Source organism: Crotalus tigris, unplaced genomic scaffold, assembly GCF_016545835.1.
Source record: "Crotalus tigris isolate CLP2741 ecotype Arizona unplaced genomic scaffold, ASM1654583v1 scf7180000017933.3771270, whole genome shotgun sequence".
In the NCBI taxonomy this organism is placed as follows: Eukaryota; Metazoa; Chordata; class Lepidosauria; order Squamata; family Viperidae; genus Crotalus; species Crotalus tigris.
In genome coordinates, this window is record NW_024096726.1 from 2,241,779 (window position 1) to 2,262,151 (window position 20,373).

At 36.7% G+C, this 20,373-nt stretch overlaps 1 protein-coding gene across 3 annotated transcripts in view; it reads right to left on the minus strand.

Annotated features, from left to right (window-relative positions):
- The window catches only part of PIK3C2A (phosphatidylinositol-4-phosphate 3-kinase catalytic subunit type 2 alpha), a 58,812-nt gene that overhangs the window by 25,634 nt on the left and 12,805 nt on the right, over positions 1 to 20,373 (minus strand). For 2 of the 3 annotated variants that reach the window (XM_039344618.1, XM_039344619.1), the window contains exons 2-14: positions 19,628 to 19,748; positions 17,637 to 18,726; positions 14,804 to 14,904; positions 8,482 to 8,639; positions 6,936 to 7,056; positions 5,781 to 5,892; positions 4,375 to 4,454; positions 3,623 to 3,686; positions 2,095 to 2,238; positions 1,790 to 1,832; positions 1,489 to 1,702; positions 1,288 to 1,410; positions 321 to 488 (exon numbers count right to left, since the gene is read on the minus strand). In XM_039344618.1, coding sequence (XP_039200552.1) covers positions 321 to 488; positions 1,288 to 1,410; positions 1,489 to 1,702; positions 1,790 to 1,832; positions 2,095 to 2,238; positions 3,623 to 3,686; positions 4,375 to 4,454; positions 5,781 to 5,892; positions 6,936 to 7,056; positions 8,482 to 8,639; positions 14,804 to 14,904; positions 17,637 to 18,726; positions 19,628 to 19,683 — 2,474 coding nt within the window. In that variant the 5' untranslated portion in view covers positions 19,684 to 19,748. Of the gene's footprint in view, positions 1 to 320; positions 489 to 1,287; positions 1,411 to 1,488; positions 1,703 to 1,789; positions 1,833 to 2,094; positions 2,239 to 3,622; positions 3,687 to 4,374; positions 4,455 to 5,780; positions 5,893 to 6,935; positions 7,057 to 8,481; positions 8,640 to 14,803; positions 14,905 to 17,636; positions 18,811 to 19,627; positions 19,749 to 20,373 lie in introns of all 3 variants that reach the window. The other variant, XM_039344620.1, reaches the window with a different exon arrangement.

The following is a 20,373-nucleotide window of genomic DNA, read 5'->3' on the forward strand; positions in this document are numbered from 1 at the left end:
CTAGTGCACTGATTAAGTTGTTTGGTAACTTGCAGCACAGTAGCACAATGGATCTAGCAGATCCAGTGGTTATATATTTACTGTATTAGCATACCACTAATTGGAGCTGACCTATTTTGTGAGTTGAACTTAACATACTTTTCTTCAGTAAAGCTTTTAAATATATTTTTACAAGTAGCAATGAGGGAATTTAGAATCTCACTTGCGTAATTCATATTGATTTTTCTTCTCCCTTTTCACCACTCCTCTGAACAGGAGTTAATCTTTAATTAAGATTAAAGAAGTTCTGTAGTATTTTACTGTTTGCTTCAAATACTTACCGTTCAAAGTCAAAGAGCGGTAAGGAAACCTGACCCAACATCTCTGGGCCTTTTCTCTGTTTATTTGAATCTGGTGAATTACCACTATTTTGATTTAAAATACCAAAAAGAGTGAGGCATAGGATGGACTCTAATGGCAACTGAGAAATTTGGATGGGAAAAATTATTCTGTAAAATAATAGAAGTGGTTTGTTAGATAGTTATTACATTTTAGAAAAAAGAACTAATTAATATGTTCAATGCCTGCCAAAATAATTTCATCAATATCTAAAAAAACATTTGATCTCAAATATTACACATAACTGACGTAAGATTTTTATGCAAATAATGGCTAATTAAAATAAGATACTTTTTCTTACAATGGTTGGTTCCACATATAAGATATAAAACTGGTCATCTAGTTTTGAAACAACTCAATTTGAGAACCTAGCCAACAAGTTTTATATTTGCTATATATGACAAATTCATTTTGTTTATGTGTGAAACATTTCATTCTACAAATGGTTCCTTCTAATTCCTAGGCTTGTGCAAAATAAGCAATGACTGCTTTATGTATATTTATTGAATAATCTGTAGACACTCAAAAACCCAACATGATTGCTCTGAGTTTTCAGAGGTCTTCTAGGTATGCCATTATAAGAAAAGAAAAAAAAAATAGCTACGCAGGGCAACCTCCAGAGACACTGAGAGGACCCTGAAGCAGCCATACTGAGGTTTTGAATAGCTATATGTAATGAATGGGATTCTACTGTTGTCTTCCTCAGACACAGAAATGAGTAACAGAACAATGAGCACTTCTCCCAATCACTCCCTAGCCTGGACTTTCTAATTACGTGGAAAGGTCTTTTTACTAGCTGACAAAGTTAATGGGATTTTCGAAAATTAATTAGCAGTTTAAAAGATTGTGACAGATGCTACATAAAGAAATACTTTTATGAGTCTGCAAACTAAAAAAAAAAGCACTTACAATTCATCCCATATAATCAAATAGAAGAAACTCTTATATGTGCCAACCTTCTTGGACTGGACTGGTTTGAAGAGATCTTTTCCATTATGGGTCAAAGAGCAAACCAGATAATATTTTTCATAACTAGAAACAGAGCAAAATGTAGTCACTCAAATGAACAGAACATTCAGACTAAAGGTATTGTTTAGTTTAAATACTCACACTGAAACCCAATTATTGGCAATTCCATGAGCAGCAAATACGGTGAACTGGAGATGCTCTGTGGCAGTCCATGCTTCTTTAGTGCTTTTTGTAGTCCTTGGAGTGCTTAATGAAGGACTGTGGTATGAGTTCAAGTGGAGTTGAAGAAGAGCATGGACTGCAGAGGTCAGCTGATCTATTCTCATTTGAAGAGGATTTTCAGATTGCAAAGGACCTAAACAATTGTTTTTTTTAATGTTAAGAAGGTAATGATAAGAATACCCTTTAAAAGGTTGAACAAATATATTTAATTTGTACTTACCAACTGGATTCTTGCTAGTGTCATCAGACGATCTTATAGATCCCTGTCCAGTGAGATATGAAAAAAAGTGATCAAACTCTCCAAATTGGGGAAAAAAATCTTTGTTGAATTGTTGTTATTAAATGCCTGAAATATTTCTATTTATTACTCAGATATTTATGCCACAAAATCTTTTCTACTCCTTATTTGTACTATAGAAACAAAAAGTGGCTTTAAATGAAAGTTTAAAAAAATGGGACTGAATCAGTATTTGCCCCACTGTATAAATAGGACATAGCACAAAACTACAGGATATAACTAATTACCTCTGGGCTCTTGTTCCCTGGAAATTTAACTGTTCTTTTTAGCTTATTTACAGCTTCAGTAATTGCTGGAGTCTCTACCCCATCTAATGCAGAGCAAATTTTTTTGACAGCTTCAATGACTGGTTCCACTGCTTTAAACCGATTCTGATGAGAGAGAAAAAAATAAGGGTAAAATTAAAGGTAAAATCCAACATTTCTCAAATACATTTCCAATAAACCAGCAGAACATTCCCTTCTATTCCTCCTACAAATGCCCTTACAATTCGAGGATATATACACCTCTTGATTACAGGAATGTGCAGGGAGAGATGAAATCTGTTCCATTGACAGATGCCATTTTGTCAGCAAATAGATGTGTTAGAGAAATAATAAGGCAGGTATTATATATAATGAGTCCATTTAAATATTTTTGATTTAGTTGCACCCATTCTTCCACTGGCTGCCACCCAACTCTAAAGCATATTGGATTGAAGAATTGACAACAAGTTCACAGAACAGTATTGTGTATAGAATAATCTACACAAGTTACTTGTTCAGCACCGGGATAGTCCTATTATGTTTTGAACCTGTGTGTGGCAAACAGTGGCATAGGAAATATCATATGGAAGAAGAATTAATGGAAGAAAGAGTGAATTCATTTAAATTTTGGCCTATCCTAGATGTTGCCAATGTCCACTTTTTTTTTACTTCACTGTAGTAACACTCCTTCTTACCAGATGAAAATGCCATACTGGTGACATGAATAAGATAAAGTATAGTTCAGGGCAGAGGTCCCCAAACCCCGCCCACTACTGGGCCGTGGCCTATTTGGAATCTGGCTGTGCGAGAGGCAGGCCAGAGTGCACACACGCGTGTAGCTCAACTCACAAGTGGCAGGCCGGTGCACATGTAACTCAAATTGTAGTCGAGCTGCATGTGCATATGTGAGTGTGCCAGCTCACCACTTGTGCAAGTTCAGCTGTGCATCCTGACCTGCCCACTCATGCGGCCCAGTTCTCACCATCCCCCAGCCAGGCTGCCAAGCCACAAAGGTTGGGAACCGTTGGTGAGGGCACTATTATGTTTCAACTGGAAGACAAAACGTAATGTATGAAGCTTAAAGTAGATTGGAAAGTGAGGCGTAGGAAAATAATCGTGTTTGAGCAATAACATCTAACAAATCCCAAACCACAGCTTATGGCACAATATAAATATACTGTAAATACATTTATGTATATAAATATTATTATAAATGTATGATTAGTAAAGCATGAAATGTACTGGACGTAGGCTGAGAAATCATTCATAAGAGGGTCTTGCAACATACATCAATGCAAAAACAAAAAACAAAAACCACTTCTCCCCAATGAGTTGAATTTTCCAAGAGGTTCTTGACAATCAGAAAGCCTTTAAAGCAATCAGAGTCTTCCAGAGGACGCAACTATTTCAAGACTTCAAGGAGTAAGTCACTCATACTCACACCAATATGAATTGCAAAGTGCTTCTTTGCATAACCATAATAGGAGACAAATTGAATTATAACATTTACCTTATTTTTAAGTATTATGTCAACTTGATTGTGATAAGCTTCTAATAGTTCTTCAAGAGAATGGCTGGAATCAATGAGAATAATTCTATTACTTGTGGCATACTATTAGTATAAGCTTTGTAAAATGAATAAAAAGGCACCAACGTGAGAAATGCTTGATTACAAAACGTAATGTTTGATTGCCCCTGGAATAAGATTCTCCCCTGAGGTCTATATGGCTCCTGTCCTGATGGCATTCCAGAAGGCTCTAACAAACTGCTATTCTCCCAGACATTGGAGTAGACTAGATGGAATCCATTATTAGAAATACCTGAATATGTTACATATATTTTGGAGTTAGTTGTCTGGATTTTCCATCTTGTTATTTTTTGTTACTGTATTTTTATTTTTCATACTGAATCTGCACCTAGAGTGCTCTCTCTCTCTCTTTCTCTCTCTCTCTCTCTCTCTCACACACACACACACAACACACACATATACACATATACATATATACACACACATACATGTATACATATACATATATATATACACGCACATGTACAAATATACATACATACATATATATACATATATACATACATACACACATACATATACATATATATACACATGTACAAATATATATACATACATACACATACACACACACATACACATATACATACATACATACATACTTGACCCTAGAATTGGTTTGGTGCTGCCCAGCACCAAAATTGAAACAAACAATATTATGACAAAGTTATTACCTCTGAATGGTCTCTCTGAAAAACTTTTCTACATGGCAGAGATGTTTTGCCAAATCTATTGGTGTCCCATCATCATCTTCCTAATAATAGAAAATGAATAAGTGATTTGCCAAACTTATCAATATTCTCCCTTGCCCTGTAAAAAATAACCTAAAGATGGATAGCAAGTTTTATTCTGAGAGTTCTGAAAATGAGAAAATTAGCATTTTTTTTGCTACCTCCTTAAGTAGAAAACTGGTAATAAATGTCTCCTTTCAATTTCTCTACTAAAAAGTAGCTGGCTGTTAAGTTCATATACAAGAACTAATATCTGATAGCATCCTCCAATTTAACTAGGTTTGCTCAGGATGAATTACCAATTTTTATAACAAACCTATTTGTAACAGTAATTTGTTTCACAGGTGTATTCATTATTAGCTTCATTACTGGATTTCTTAAGACTTTCAAAAAAACCACCCCATGATCAAAAACCCTCCATGCTTCCCGCATTTGTGTTTTCACCTGTAGCAATGATTGCTGTTCTATGGGTTTTCTACCCTAGCCTTTAAGCTGCCAGATAAATATGTAAACAGTATCTGGAAGTGGAATATGGCAAATCAGGAATCCTTGCTGTTTAGTCAGTTTAATATATATTAGTATGTCATTAGGGCCAATTTCTAACCCACTGAAGAAGAAATATCTTGACTGATCTTTAAAGAATAGAGTAAGAATGGTTAATATTTAGAGATCATCAGGAAATCACAGGACTATAGTCTATACTGGGAAGGTGAAAACATTTTCAGAAGAATGCAATGATAAATCACCTATGTCTTGTTACACTAAGGAAAACTGTATGGATACATCCAATAGACACCAGGATTTGAGCTCAATTTGAAAGTTTTTTCTATTTCTAACTAAGGCCAGTATCAAGAGTGGAGATCTTGGGATATATCATCTTGTGAAAATCTAGTTCTCTGGTGAAAGCTCTAATGCCAGGAAAGGCAGAAAGAAAGAGAAGAAGATAGATGGAATCACAGTGGCAATGGGTGCACAGCTGGAAGATCTGAAGGGCCAGGTTAGTGACTGTTATGGTGAAAATCTAATTGGTTGCTAATAGTTGACATCAATTTGATGGCACATAATAAATCAATTAATCAAGATTTGTAATGAGGGTGGTTTACAATTTTTGTAAGAACTAGCAGCGGAAAGAGCCTTTCTCGCTGTTCTTGAATTACTTGATGAGCTGCATAACAGAGAGGAAGAAAATAGACCAGAGATAACAGATAATTCTAGGTACATGTGAGTCATGGTTACAAGACAGAGTTCACAATACAATAATAAAAACAAGCAATATGCAGAACACCAATAATACATATAAAAAGAATAAATGAAGGTTGTTTTGATAAGTGAGCTTCCCTTGTACTTACTGTTCGTGCAAGGTCTCTGCAAATAACATTATTAGTCAATAACTGTAGAATAATCTCTGTGTCCCATTTTCGACAGTTTTGAATATACTCATGGCTTCCCACACAATGCTTGCTATGAAAACAATAAATGCTATGATTATTCACTATTTCAAATTATCAATAAGATTTTCAATGAACATGAGTTCGAGTCCAGCCTTAGCCATGGAAACCAGCTGGGTGACTCTGGGCCAGTCACTCTCTATCTCTCAGCCCAATGCAACTCACAGGACTGTTGTTGTGGAGAAAACAGGAGGAAGGTGTGTTGGATAGGCCTTGAATTATTTGTAAAAATAATAAAGGCAGGATACAAATAAATAAATAAGAATATATGGACATGGTTTTTAGAATCCATGGCTCCCTTCCCTTCACTAGTTTTTCCATTTCTCTTTTCAAATATTGCTTAGCAGAACTAGAAAGGGGCTAATAGCAATCATGGTTGGAAAAGCTTACACAGATTACTCTGAATTTCTGCTTACTATGTTATTAATAGTAAATAATTAGGATGCTAATCTTCTAAGCATCATAAACACACTGAGCAAATATATTTCTCAAATAAAATAACTCTAGACATATTTAAAACTATTATTTTGGCATATTTAAGTGGAACAGGATTCATATTCCCAGCTTTGCCTGTTCTGATGTAATTGCCCCATTACTATAGCATGTATTTTAAATATGAAAAGTTGGCAGAATCACTCTTAATAAAACTCCAGACTAAGAGATGATGCAGAACCCGCAATAAGCAAAAATATATTCGTTTTAAGTAACTGACAAGACACATGCTTTTACAACTAGTTGCCATTTTCAAATACTACAGGATTCTGCATTAGACAATTGAATGTATTCCATGACAGCATATTTTTTCTAAGAATAGTTAAGTTTGACAATGCTAGTATGATTTATTATAAATCTGAAATTTAAACAGATAAAAAGCATAATAAAATAAAATGAACAATATGCCATATCTAAATGAATATAGTAGAGTTCCAAATTCAATGATAACACCTATTTTAATTCTGATAGCTAAACTACTTACTCTTTTTCCAATTAGTAACAGTCAAATGTGCATTCACTATATTTTTGTAGAAATCAGGATGTAACCAAAGCAAAACTTACTTCTGTAAAACTTCTTCTTGTCCACAAACTTTCAAAATATAACTGCCAATATCTACATTGTTCAAGTCATCATGCACCCAGCAAAGAGCCTGCATTATTATAAGTTCAACTGGAGAACTCACTGTTTGGAAAAAAACAAACGCAGAAAAAAAGGCAACAAAAATAGTGAACTGAAAGCAATTTTGTAAAATAGAAAAACATGAGCAATTAACTTAAGAGTTTTTGAAATATTGTAGTTAGCAATTTGAGTAATAGAATAAACAGCAATTTATTCTCAAAAATCCATTCAGCTATAATTAAAAGGCATATCTGATCCTCTATGGCAGGGATGTCAAACTGCCGGCCCGCGGGCCAGACGCGTCATCTGGAAGCTGCGCCCACCCCATTGCCGGCAATGGCAAAATTGCCCCGATACGTTGTGCGACGTCACATGACTTCACGAGTTTGACATATCTGCTCTATGGCTACATCAGAAGGCAGGAAAACAAAATGTATGTTGCAAACATAATGGATGGGATTAAAAATACAGGTAAAAGTCCACACGTTTTAAATATCAGTTCCAATGGAAATGGCTCCTGTAATGCTGATCTCTAGGAATGTGCTTGAGAACCCATGGAAGTCAAGCCAAAATGTCTTAAAACCATGAAGTTTATGCCCTGCCTAGCCTTTTTTGCATAGAAGGGGGAAAAAAGTGCTAAGGCAGCCAGATGTTTCCTTTTGGAATTGCAGAGCTCTGCGGAGTCTTGGGAAAGCTGTGCTTTCTTTCCAGAGCCTTGGAAAAGTAAAGGTATTTTTTCTTTTTTTACTACAAAGCCAGCCTCAGCACTCCAACCCCACCCAGGAGCATGGGAAATGGGGCATTTTAAGACTGCAGCCGAGTGGCTGCCTTTAGTATCCCCCCTCTTCTTCTTTGTAAAAGGGCCAGGTTGGACAATCTCATGGAAGGAGGAACATTGTGAAAGTCTCTTGGACAGTGTGGGTGGCTGGGCTGGAACATTCTAGGAGTTGGAGCTTCACCTGGGGAGGAACTGCTTTGTGCCTTTGAGGTCTCCCTCTTGTGTGGAACTTTTTGAGGGGCAGCCGCTTTGTGCCTTGCTGTGGAGGCTTCCCTGGTGTTCAGTCTAGGAGCAGGGATTCTGCTTCATGTTCTACTATAGAAGCTTCCAGATATTTTGCATTTCCTGGCAAAAAATGTGTGATGCCTTTTTGCTGTGTTGCCAACCTAAGGCAAGTTCTCTTTTTTGACTCCCTGCCCAAAATCCCCAAAGCTTGCCTGTGGCCTGCTCTAAGATTCACCCAACCCGAGGCACCCCCACTTTCCACTTAACCCACAGGATCATTCAATGACCTTGCCCAAGAAAGCCATGATGTAGTTATAAAGTTGAGTCAAGTCACATGGTGACCCTATTAACAACTGCAACGACTTACAACCAAAATTCCAGGCTCAACTGTGTCTGTAAGTCAAAGGGTATAATTTATTACCAAAATTATTTTGGCAATCTTTCAATCTACTGAAATATATCTATTAAAATAAAGATGCACTTACCATCACATGTGAACGTCACTGGCTGTTGGAAACCTTCAATTTCTATTGAAATCTTGATGCTGGAGTTCTCTCCACTTACATTTCTCTGCAACATGACTGGACTCAACACGAAACCTAAGTTTGTATCATGCTTGGTATGAGGAAATTTGGTCCTTAATCTGTAAACAAATGTTTATAAATGCAGTTACAATGATCACTGGAGCAACAAACAAGAACATAAAACAACACAAAGTGCATTAAATTGCAAATTTAAGCATAATTATGCAGGATTACCATTGAAATCAATGCACTTTCTGAATTTAAAATTCTTAGATTTATATAGCTAATCTAATTTTCTTAACATTATTAATTTAATCTCCTCTCTACTCTGTTAAACAACATGCTCAGACAGATTCAATATTTTAATCATCTTAAATCATCCATCAATTCCATCTTTAAAAAAAAGCCTCTACAATAGTTTTTAACCTGATTGGTATAAAGCTAGTAATTCTGAAATAAACTACAGATTTTCTCTACCCCCTTCCTTCCCATATACTTGTGCAGCCAAACAAGTGCCATTCATGCAAATGAGGGAAATATTAGCAGACTAGAAGAAAGCACAAGGATATATATAATTTTTTTTTAAAAAAGGAAGAATTGGGAGGGAGAGATAAAATCATCTCTTCCTTTCAACCAGCAATTGATAACTCTTTGCTTAGTGGCAAGAATGTTGACTGGCTGTTCAAAAAACAAACAACTTTGAAAAGGACAGAAAGATTCAGAAAGGACAGTCATGTCATAATCTGCTCATAGAAGGAACGAAGAAGGACTGACAAGGATTTACCACAGCTAGATTTCGTATGGCTAGATCTAGCTCCAAGCCTGAAAAAGCAGAATTAATTTCTGGCCTAGCTTCTTGTTTCACATGTCACAATGAAAATATACTCCAACTTTCAAAGTTAACGTAATTCATTTTCCACAAATTGCAGACTGAAGAAGGCCCCAGTTGGATAAGAATGGTTTCTATCAAATAATGTAGTAGCTAGTCTTTAAGAGATTTAGATAGAATACTCTTGAATGTAATCTAGATACAACAACCTGGATGACAGGCTAAAGCTGAGGAAGTAACTCACAGCAATTATATAATGTTATCTTATTACTTTCACTCCCAGCTGTACCTCAACTGAGGGCTGGAAGAATGTATTAAGAAAAGAAATACTTTATAACAAAATTGCAGTGTATTCCATATTAATTATATTAACTCCAATAGTGGGGCTGAGACTAATTCATCATTCTTCAAGACATCTCCTGTTTAAATTACCCAGGTCAAAAATAGCATTCAGAGACTTCATTTGCAAACTATGTCATTGCAAAAGTGAAGAATATAAGTAGCTCAGGATTCAATTGTTGGGTTCTTGCTTTTCTCCAAAGTTGGTTTTCTTCTTCCATTTAATGTCCAGTTTGGGTAACATCCTGAATACTCCAACACCAGACATGGAAAAATAAGTAGCACCAGAGCAATTTTTTTTCTTTTTTAATACAGGTATAAGATACATATCAGTATCTTATATTCTTTCAAACAGCATATCATGACAACAATGATGTAATTAAACAAACAAAAAAACCCTATGAAAACAAAATTTTCAAGCGAAAAAATTAAATGATATGCCTGGCAGAAAATAACCTCAGATAGGCATTTCTTATAACTGTCTAAGAGTCACTGACATTGATTGGGAAGATTTCATCACCACTCTTTCATGCTAATGTTTTTCAGCTGTTTCACTGCATAGTATCTTGATGGGTTTTAGATGCAGGCTTTTCCAAGCCCCTCCATTTCTTTTTCTCTCTGTCTCTTTTGCTATTCCCTTGGTGGATGTGCTGGAACAGTTAAGGCCACTGACATACCACAAAGTCCACTTTCAGCTGAACTTCAATCTTCTGGCAGATGGCTTCACATTATCTTGAGGCACCCTCTGGTACATTGAAAATTCATAGCAAATTCTGTGTTGGTGAGCTGCCCGGTCCCTGATTCAGCAAACCCCAGACCATAACATTTCCACTGCCATCCTTTGGTATCGGGTTTTCTGGTGAAATGTTCTCTTTTGTTTTGCCAAACATGACTTCTGGTGCTGTAGCAGAATAACTTATCTTTGTCTCTTCAGTCCAGAGCACATTTTTTCCACAAGTCCTGGTCTCTGCCTTAGATGTTCATGACCAAACTTTAGTCTGGTCTCAAAGATCTGTCTGAACACAATGGTTTCCTCCTGGCACCACACATTTTTGCAGCTTCTCTCTAATGGTAGACTCAGGCACTTTGTCATCATTATTGACAAGAGTTACCATAGCTCCTCTGATAAAATTCTGGGGTTCTCAGAGATTTCTTTCAGCAACTTGCATTCTGCTCTTGGGCTGAATTTGCTGGGACAGCCTGGTCTGGGCAAGTGGGCAATTGTTTTAAATCTTTTCCATTTGTAGATAATCTTCAGGCAGTGAATTTTAAATCCTCCCCCGACTTATAAAGTGCCTACAATCTTTTTTCCGAGGGCTTCAAAAGCTCTTTCAATCTAAGAATAGTGATAAGACACACTTTAGCAGCAAAGACCATCTCAAAGCAAGCATTTAGTTTAAATAAGACTGGTTCCTCCAAGATCTTTTCTAATGATGCTCTACTCATTTCCACCTGATCTGGTGCACCTGGTTTTAATTTAGGTATTTGAAGTAGTCATAAATGTAGGAATGTACTTACTTTTTCCACATGCACTATTTCCATTTATTTAAGTTACATAATGAACTACAAAATTTAAACAGTATGTATTTGTTACATTCAATTCTCTATCAATATTGTTGAAATGAAAATCAAATAATTGTTGAAATAGTTAAAAACTTCAATGGGATGTAATTTACTTTTTCACTTGACTGAATGTCATGTAAAATATGTATCAGCTTGTCCAACCATTCCACAATGTAAGATTGGGCAGGATGTTTTTCTGGAGGGAAATGTGTAGTGGGGTGCCCCAGGGCTCTGTTCTGGGCCCAGTACTCTTCAACATCTTCATCAACGATTTGGATGAAGGGATAGATGGGGAACTCATCAAATTTGCAGACGACACCAAGCTGGCAGGAATAGCCAACACTCCAGAAGACAGGCTTAAGATACAGAAGGATCTGGACAGACTTGAACACTGGGCACTAACTAACAAAATGAAATTCAATGGTGAAAAAAGCAAGGTTCTACATTTAGGCAAGAAAAACCAAATGCACAAGTACAGCATAGGTGGCACCATGCTCAATAGTAGTAACTGTGAGAGGGACCTCGGAGTCCTAGTAGACAATCACTTAAATATGAGCCAGCAGTGTGCTGCAGCTGCCAAAAAGGCCAACACAGTGCTAGGCTGCATTAACAGAGGGATAGAATCAAGATCACGTGAAGTATTAATACCACTCTTCAATGCCTTGGTAAGGCCACACTTGGAATACTGCATCCAGTTTTGGTCACCACGATGTAAAACAGATGTTGAGACTCTAGAAAGAGTACAGAGAAGAGCAACAAAGATGATTAGGGGACTGGAGGCTAAAACATATAAGGAACGGTTGCTAGAATTGGGTATGTCTAGTTTAACGAAGAGAAGGACAAGGGGGGACATGATAGCAGTATTCCAATATCTCAGGGGCTGCCATAAAGAAGAGGGAATTAAGCTATTTTCCAAAGCACCTGAAGGCAGGACAAGAAGCAACGGGTGGAAACTAATCAAGGAGAGAAGCAACCTAGAACTAAGGAGAAACTTCCTGACAGTGAGAACAATTAATCAGTGGAACAGCCTGCCTCCAGAAGCAGTAAATGCTCCAACACTGGAAGTTTTTAAGAAGAGACTGGACAGCCACTTGTCCGAAATGGTGTAGGGTTTCCTGTCCGAGCAGGGGGTTGGACTAGATGACCTCCAAGGTCCCTTCCAACTTTACTACTATTACTATTACTATATTTAAATGACTCCTGTTATTTGTTAGATTTATATCCCACTTTTATTACTTTATAAATAACTCAAGGTGGTGAACTTTCCTCCTACTTTTTCCCACAGCAACAACCCTTTAGGTATGATGGGCTGAGAGTGATTGGCCCAAAGTCGCTCATCTGGCTTTCACGCCTAAGGCAGAACTAGAACTCCTGCTTTCTAGTCTTTAACTATTAGTATGGAAGGATTTTGTTGATTTGTGTGCTACAGTGATGCCAAACAGTTGGGTTAGGCTGTTGGTGGTTTCTGAGATATTTTTGATGTATGAAAGAATTATTCTTTTCATGAATTGCAACACTTGTACTGTGATTATTTAACTGAATAGACCATTTTTAATGAAGTTGCATGGATATTCATTGATTTGGACAATATGTAATTAATCTATTTTTGTTTTCTGTTGTACTGGGTTACTACATTGCAGGGGTTTTTTTCTAACCATTATTTTTTTTGCTCAAAATGAAAGTGTCATTATATAATGAATCCATATTTGGGGTTGGGAGGATTTTCATATACCATAGTTCTTATACTTCATTTGTCCTGTTTGATTAGATTACTTAAGGTTTTCTTTTCATTTTGCTATCCAATTTGGGTACTGGATTTGGATTTATGAGATTGTATGTCTCCCTGACTTTTAACCATTCTTTTGCTTTTAGAATATACTATGTTATGAGAGAATTATTGACCCCAAATCACTCATTCTTCACTCATGCTAAAGGGGAGATCAAAACATAGTCTCTCAGCTTCTGCTACAACATTTTAACTCCTATACCAAACTAATTCTCCAATTTCAGTTGCTTAATACTACCTATAATGTAGTCCTTTATGGGGCATGCTGTGTGAAATAGATATGGAACAGCTCAACTGAACCATCCATTTGGTTCAGTTTCATCTTTTTCTCTTGAGGGTAGCTACAACTGGGATTCAGTTTTTCTTTTTACCCACTTGTTTTTGCAAGGTAGTTTCGACAGTAGTCCTTTAATGGGTTTCAGATTTACAGTTTGTTCTAGTTTATGTTTTGTTGTTGATGGCTAGCTGGTGTTAGTCTAAGGTGTGCATCCATTATCATCAGATGTATCATTTTCTGACTGCTGTCTTCTGCTATTTTCTATTTGGTTGCATCACACCTTCTGAACCCAGCCCACTCATCAGATTATGGTTAAGGAAGGCATGTTGTCCTAACAGCTAATTCATAGTCAAGCAATGCTTAGTTCAAAAGTAATATTTATGCCACTTTAGCTTTATTTCTGATAGAGTTTTGAGAAAGAAAGAAAGTGGGTTGGCATTAATTTTGCCCCACTTCACACAGAGCAGTTTCATCAACTTTTTTCATATATATATTTTTAATAAAAACAAAAATAAAAATCCATAAAATACTGTTAGCAAAAGATTACTTGAAAATAATTGGCTCAAATAGAGAATGATTGCTGTACCATATGACACATATTTATTGGTGAGCACCTTAGCCATGGCAAATGCTAAATCATGGTTGTCAAATTCGACAGTATGGTCAATAGCATGCAAACATATTGCAGTAAAATGCTATGTTTTTCTGGATTAAGGAAAAGCAGAGTTCATACAAAATCCTGGCTTGGATCATACATCATTCCAATAACACTTAGCAAAAGCATTTGGACTTATATACTGTTCATAGTGCTTTATAGCATTATTTATATGAGTCAGCATATTTCCTCCAACAATCTGGGCCCTCATTTTACTGACCTGAGAAAGATGAAAGGCTGAGTCAACTTGAGTTAGTCAGTATTGAACTCCTGGCAAGGGCAGAGTTAACTTACAATACTGCATTCTAACCACTGTACTACCACGGGCTCTTTTAAGCAAAGAAATAGCACATTGTATAAACCCAGGCAATTGTAAATTATTCACCAAACCTTGATTCAGTCACCCATATCCAACCTATAATGTTACTCTTTGCTTAGTGTGATAAGTGAACCAAGACACTTAAATTAACTTGCAGAGACTAGTTTCATTGTTAAAATGTTCAAAACCTTAAAATGTGAACAGGAAGAAAGTTTTCTGTAACCAGTATATAAAAACAGTACTGATAATTTCCTTAAAAGGCACACGTAGTTTATCATTCATTGTAGGAACAGAACTGTGTTAATATGGTGACAAAAAAAAAACCCCACAGAAATTTGTTAGCATCTTTTCAAATTAACACATTTTACTAAAAGACATGACCTTTCTTGAGCTACAGTTCACTTGATGAAAGCTTATGCCATGTAATAAAATTTGTTACTTGAAAAAGGACTACCAGATTCCCGATATTACATTTCCATTAATAATAGTGACCAAGTTTGACTTAAATTGCTTACTTTGCAATGGCATCACAAAAAGCTGCTTGCTCTTGATTTTGCCATTCAACGTTTTTTAGAAGTTTGTTTTCTCCTGGCAGGTTACTGGTCCCATTGTCTGTCTGAAATGTAAGGATAAAGAAGTGAAGTGAGATAGATATAATTAAAAAATATATATACAAGAAAGATTAGAAAGCTGATCTACATAGATCCATTTATTAAAGGTAGTGATTTTGGTAGCAGAAATGGGCAGTCTATATCAGTGCTGCTTTCAAATTTATTTATTTATTTATTTATGAGACTTATATACCGCTTTAAGTGCGAGCACTCTCTAAGCCAGTGGTTCTCAACTTGTGGGTCGGGACCCCATTTGGGGTCGAATGACCATTTCACGTGGGTCGCCAAACAAGGCTGTCCGCCATTTTTTTCCCATTTTCTTTGGCCACGCCCCTGGCACCCGGTGATGTATAAGTGGTTGGGGGTCACCACAACATGGGGAGCTATATTATGGGGTCGCGGCATTAGAAAGGTTGAGAACCACTGCTCTAAGCAGTGTACACCAGTAAGCAATGTATATATATATTTACATTGCCCCCAACAATCTGGGTCCTCATTTTACCTGCCCCGGAAGGATGGAAGGCTGAGTCAACCTTGAGCCGGTGAGATTTGAACCGCTGACCTGCTGAACACAGTCAGCTAAAGTGGCCTGCAGTACTGCACTCTAACTGCTGCGCCACCTCGGCAACTTTCAGCTGGTACAGAAATACTGGTGAGGAAGCAAGTGAAAGAGAGGTCTCCAATTCTACTACATTCACCCAAGAAGAAAAAATACTAGTTTTTGCTATTGTGATAAACCTGGGTTGAGTCTAAATTTAGCTATTGATAAGATTTGATGGAAACAAGATATTTCATGACTAACTCATTTACTTTGTAAATGTCTAACATTAGGTAAAGTAGAGTTTTGGATGCTGCAGTTACAGCTGTGAATTTTAGATACATGTTATCTTGAGATAATGAGTTTTTATGCCAACTGTACGGCTTCTTCTAAACAGTTACTTCCAACAAAGGTGGTTTACCAAAGAGAATACAGAAGTATTCTGAATTTCTTTTCTTACTGGATTTTGGTAAAAAAAAAAAAAAAAAAATGGAAGTCACAGAAAGACTTAGGTAGTTTTAACAGCCTAAAGCTGTAATTTCTGAACCCATCAAAAAAACCTCTGTGGATTTGGCAAAGTGGTTGTACAACAGATGTTTTGTCTAAAAGCATCTCTAGATGAGCTATTAGGAAGCGATTCACTGTAATTTTATGTTGCAGTGGAACTTAGATGTGCTGGATATTTCTGTGCTTTATGTGCTTTGTAATTTCTTTAAATTTTCCCAGACGCTCTGATTCAAAGATTCCATTCTACAGTATTTAAGAAAAAGAGCCAAGTTACAATGTGGCAAGAGCTGAAGTGCCAGAAGTATCTCTACTTTTTTGATCTTTCTCTCCACAGTTAAGAAAAAACAGTGCTTCTTATTTATATTAAAGCACATGCTCCTAGAAATCTGCTATTAAAAAATAATAAATGTATCAAAATCTAGCATAAACTTTATTACAGAATGCCTGCGGGCTCCACTGGATTGTGTGGAAGTATGCCCACCTGCCTTAGAGAAAGATTATTTTAGACTGAAAAGTACCCTGGTGGACTGGGATCAGACTTACTAATTTGGTACATGAGTATTTTGTGATTACTTATACCTACTATAGCAAAACTTTGGAGAATAGAAAGTTGTGTGCATATACCTACATACATACAAGCTTTCTTAGTTCCAACTATATTTGCTTCAAAATACCCAATCTAACATGAAATAATATTAGGTTACTATGAGGCTCTTGTGGTACTAAATTTTGAAATGCCTAGTAAGTGAGGATACTTCAAAATCCAATATATCTTTTTTTTCCTGTTATGGAAAGATGTGAGCAAACATTTATACAGCTGTTCATAGTCACATTGATTCATAAAAAAAAACAATTTGAATACTTTGAAAAGAGGACTTGCCTCATTCCTGCCACCTGTGACATTTTGTGTCAGCCATTACAGCTACTCATTTGCTTCTGATTTAAGGGACGTCACATGATTATGTCACATCAGGAAATGTCTAATTTAATATTTCCGAAGTATATTCTGAGAAATAGCATTCAATTAAACAACATCTTCTGAATAGCAAATAATGGAGCTGGGCTAGTCCTGCTTTTGGCAAGCTGCATGGTGTAATGTAGTAAAACAGCTAGTACCAAAATCTGGCTAAAAAAGATGATTAGAATAATATTTTATTATTTATGTGAAAGTACTAAGTAGTCCCCTGTTTAGGAACAAGTTTCATTCCTAAGGTCTGTCCTTAGGCTGAATTTATATGCAAATCAGTACACTATTATTGTATAACACCATATATGTAATATTGTATAATAAATTAGAACCATTCTGTATTTCACTTGAACTACTGTGTATCTGACCTGAATGGACTCCATTCTTAACTACAGCTCATCCTTACACCAGAGCATTATTAACCTGGAGACTTGCTGTATTTTCAAAACTATATAAAAATTATCATGATACACAGACTTTAGTTACCAAAGCTTCTTGCAAGAATTAGCCATTTCAAGATCTCATTTAGAATACACAGAAGATAAATTCAGACACACACATTGTACATTATTGGTTGTTAATACTGAGGAATATTAACAAATAGGATGCTACTCTACGCCTATTTGTATAATTGCAAGGGAACATTTTTTCATCTAAATTTGGTAAGAAAAGTTTGCAAAGTAACATTTGCATTTAAATGGAAAAATATTTTTAAGATGTTTTACCTGTGAAGTTTGGCCCTGTAATTTAGCAAGCTGAGCAGTTCGAATGTTTAAAGACTGACTTCTTGTAACTGTTGCCCCAGAAGCAGATTTCCCACTAAGTTTTCTTTCAAGATGGCTCTTTCCTGGAGACTTCTCTTCTAGTAGCACAGCATCCCAAGGATCTTCTACAACTTTAGTATTAGTTATCTTTCCTCCATCTTCTGAAGTATAAAATATATCTATATTGTCCACCTTTGGTTTACTTAAAGGATCTAAATCCAACCAATCAAACTTACTAATATCATTGGAGCTTTCAGAGGTTGACAAACTAATAGTAGATTTAGCACCAGTCATTTCTAAGTCTGTCTTTGATTTCCCATTTTTCTGAAATTCTGAAGTACTTGCAATCTTATCAAATACTTTTGCCATTTCAGGACTAAGTGTTGAATGATACATAGGTACATTTCCTTGGGGATGGAACGTTGAAGTAAACGGCAGCGCGTATGAAATGTATTGAGACCTTTCTGGAAGACAAAGATAGGCAGGCTTTGTAGATTGATAAGTGGATACAGCTGGATGAAGACCATTCTGAAAGACACCAACTTGTTTACTGAAAGAAGGTACAGGGTAAACAGAAGACCCGGCACAACTAGAAGACCCAGGCAAACTAGACGTCCACTGCCCTCTTTGAGCAACAGGGTGAGAATAAAATTGTGAAGATGATGCCCCAAGTATCTGAGTGGCTGACAATGTAGATGGTTTGTGGGATTCAAGATTTTCTTCTAAAAGAAGTTTCTCTAATTCAGCACAGGTAAGTTTGTCTATGTCAATTGAATTTAACTTATCGTCCATCTTCTTCTTGCCATCAGACTCCGGAAACACCATAAGATCATGATCTTGTTTTCTGCAGGACTGTACGTTTGGCCAAGAGTAGCTTAAGGTATCACTCTTTTGTCTACTGCCAACCACTACTCTTTCTTTTTGCATCTTAGCCAGAGCCTCAGCTTCCATTTGCAGTGCTTCTTCTTTATCCACTTCTTTGGGCCTTGTTGGATCCAAAACTGGTGATGAACGTTGTTTAAATTCATCGCTGCTAGGTATCTGGGCCATTCTGTGAAAGCAGATGTCCATTAACAATTTCAATTCTTCTTCTGAAAATCTTTGGCCCCAAAACGTTCAAACAGATTCAATAAAACTAGTGGAGGGGAAAAAACATATAATACTGAAAGCATTTACAAAGTCGCTATTCTCCATTTTTACTTTAAAATTCTGCCTATTAGGGCTTTACAGATATTTGGATATTTGCTTTTGATCCACTATGGATAAGCTTGCAGCAAGCAGCTACCTAAAAATGCCACAACTTTTCCCAGGCTTGCATGATATCCTTGAAAAATATCTGAAGCACTGACAGAATGCAACTATATTATCCTATCTTTAACTCCTTAATTCAAATGTGTATTTTTCTGAGATCTTATGGCTATTGTATGAGATCAGAAAAAGTCACAGCATGTCTAAGGAGCCACTGACAGGTACAACAAATATACTCGCACCAGATGTGAAACACCTTTCCTGCTTTGGATCTGTATTATTATACATTCCTACAGAATACACAAAGGCATTAAGAATTTGTATATTTGGAAATATTGCAATTAAAACTATCCTTGACTTAGTTTCTCATATCAGATAATTATTCATCTGGATTGTTCTGAACAATGACACTGCAAGGTATAAATATAAAAAAACGTATTAAAATAATTTCTATGCCATTCAGTGTTTTCTCTTTGTGTCATTGAGATACACAGCCCTAAGAACTGCTGATGCACTGTTTCTCCTTAAAAAGTAGCCTTTCTGTTTATTAGTCTTTTCCCCTTTAGCCTAACAGAAGAAAACCCAGAACTAATTGAGTTCCTTAGTTTCTCAGAGAGATTAAAAGATAATCACCATGCTCCAGCTACTTGCACTTATAGCTAACATGAGAGAAAGTGCCTTCTGTTCATCTACTCATAGCTTACCTGTCAGGGGTGATTCTGCTTAATGCCTTTAGGCAAGTAGGCTGGGTTAAGGTCATCACAGGATTCTAGCTTTCTTCCATTATTCCCACCAAAGCTGGGCAGAATGAAGGAATGTGTAGTACTAGGATTAAACAAAAGAATATGGTTGATAGAAGAATGGGAAAACATAGAATATATATTAGAAATATGGCACAACTAATACTGTATATTGTATACCAAACTCATTAAGTTAGACATTCATAATGCTTCCTTAGATGAGGAATCACTGTTAACAAACTCTAGGTCAGTGATGGCGAAACTTTTAGAGACCAAGTGCCCAAACTGCAACCCAAAACCCACTTATTTATTGCAAAGTGTCAGGGCTGCTTCAGCATTGTGGTGCCCTTGGGGGTGGGGGGGCATGGCCCACTGGGTGGGCATGGCTGCAGTGGTCACAGCAGACTGGGTAAGCATGGCTGGGGCCAGGGCAGCAGGGGCCAGTCCCTTGCCATCTCTGGGGCATCCGCGAGGGGCCAATGCCACTTGCTCGCTCATTTGCTGCCCTGTTGCTTCCAAACGCCACATGCTCGCTACTCTGGCAAACTCTGGTGAGGCAATGGTGTGCATGTCCACAGAGAGAGAGCTCTGAGTGCCACCTCTGGCACGCGTGCCATAGGTTCGCCACCACTGCTCTAGGTGCTTTAGAATAGCCTTATTGTATCAGCACTAAATTCCAGTTATTTAATCAAATTCATAAAGTGCTCAAC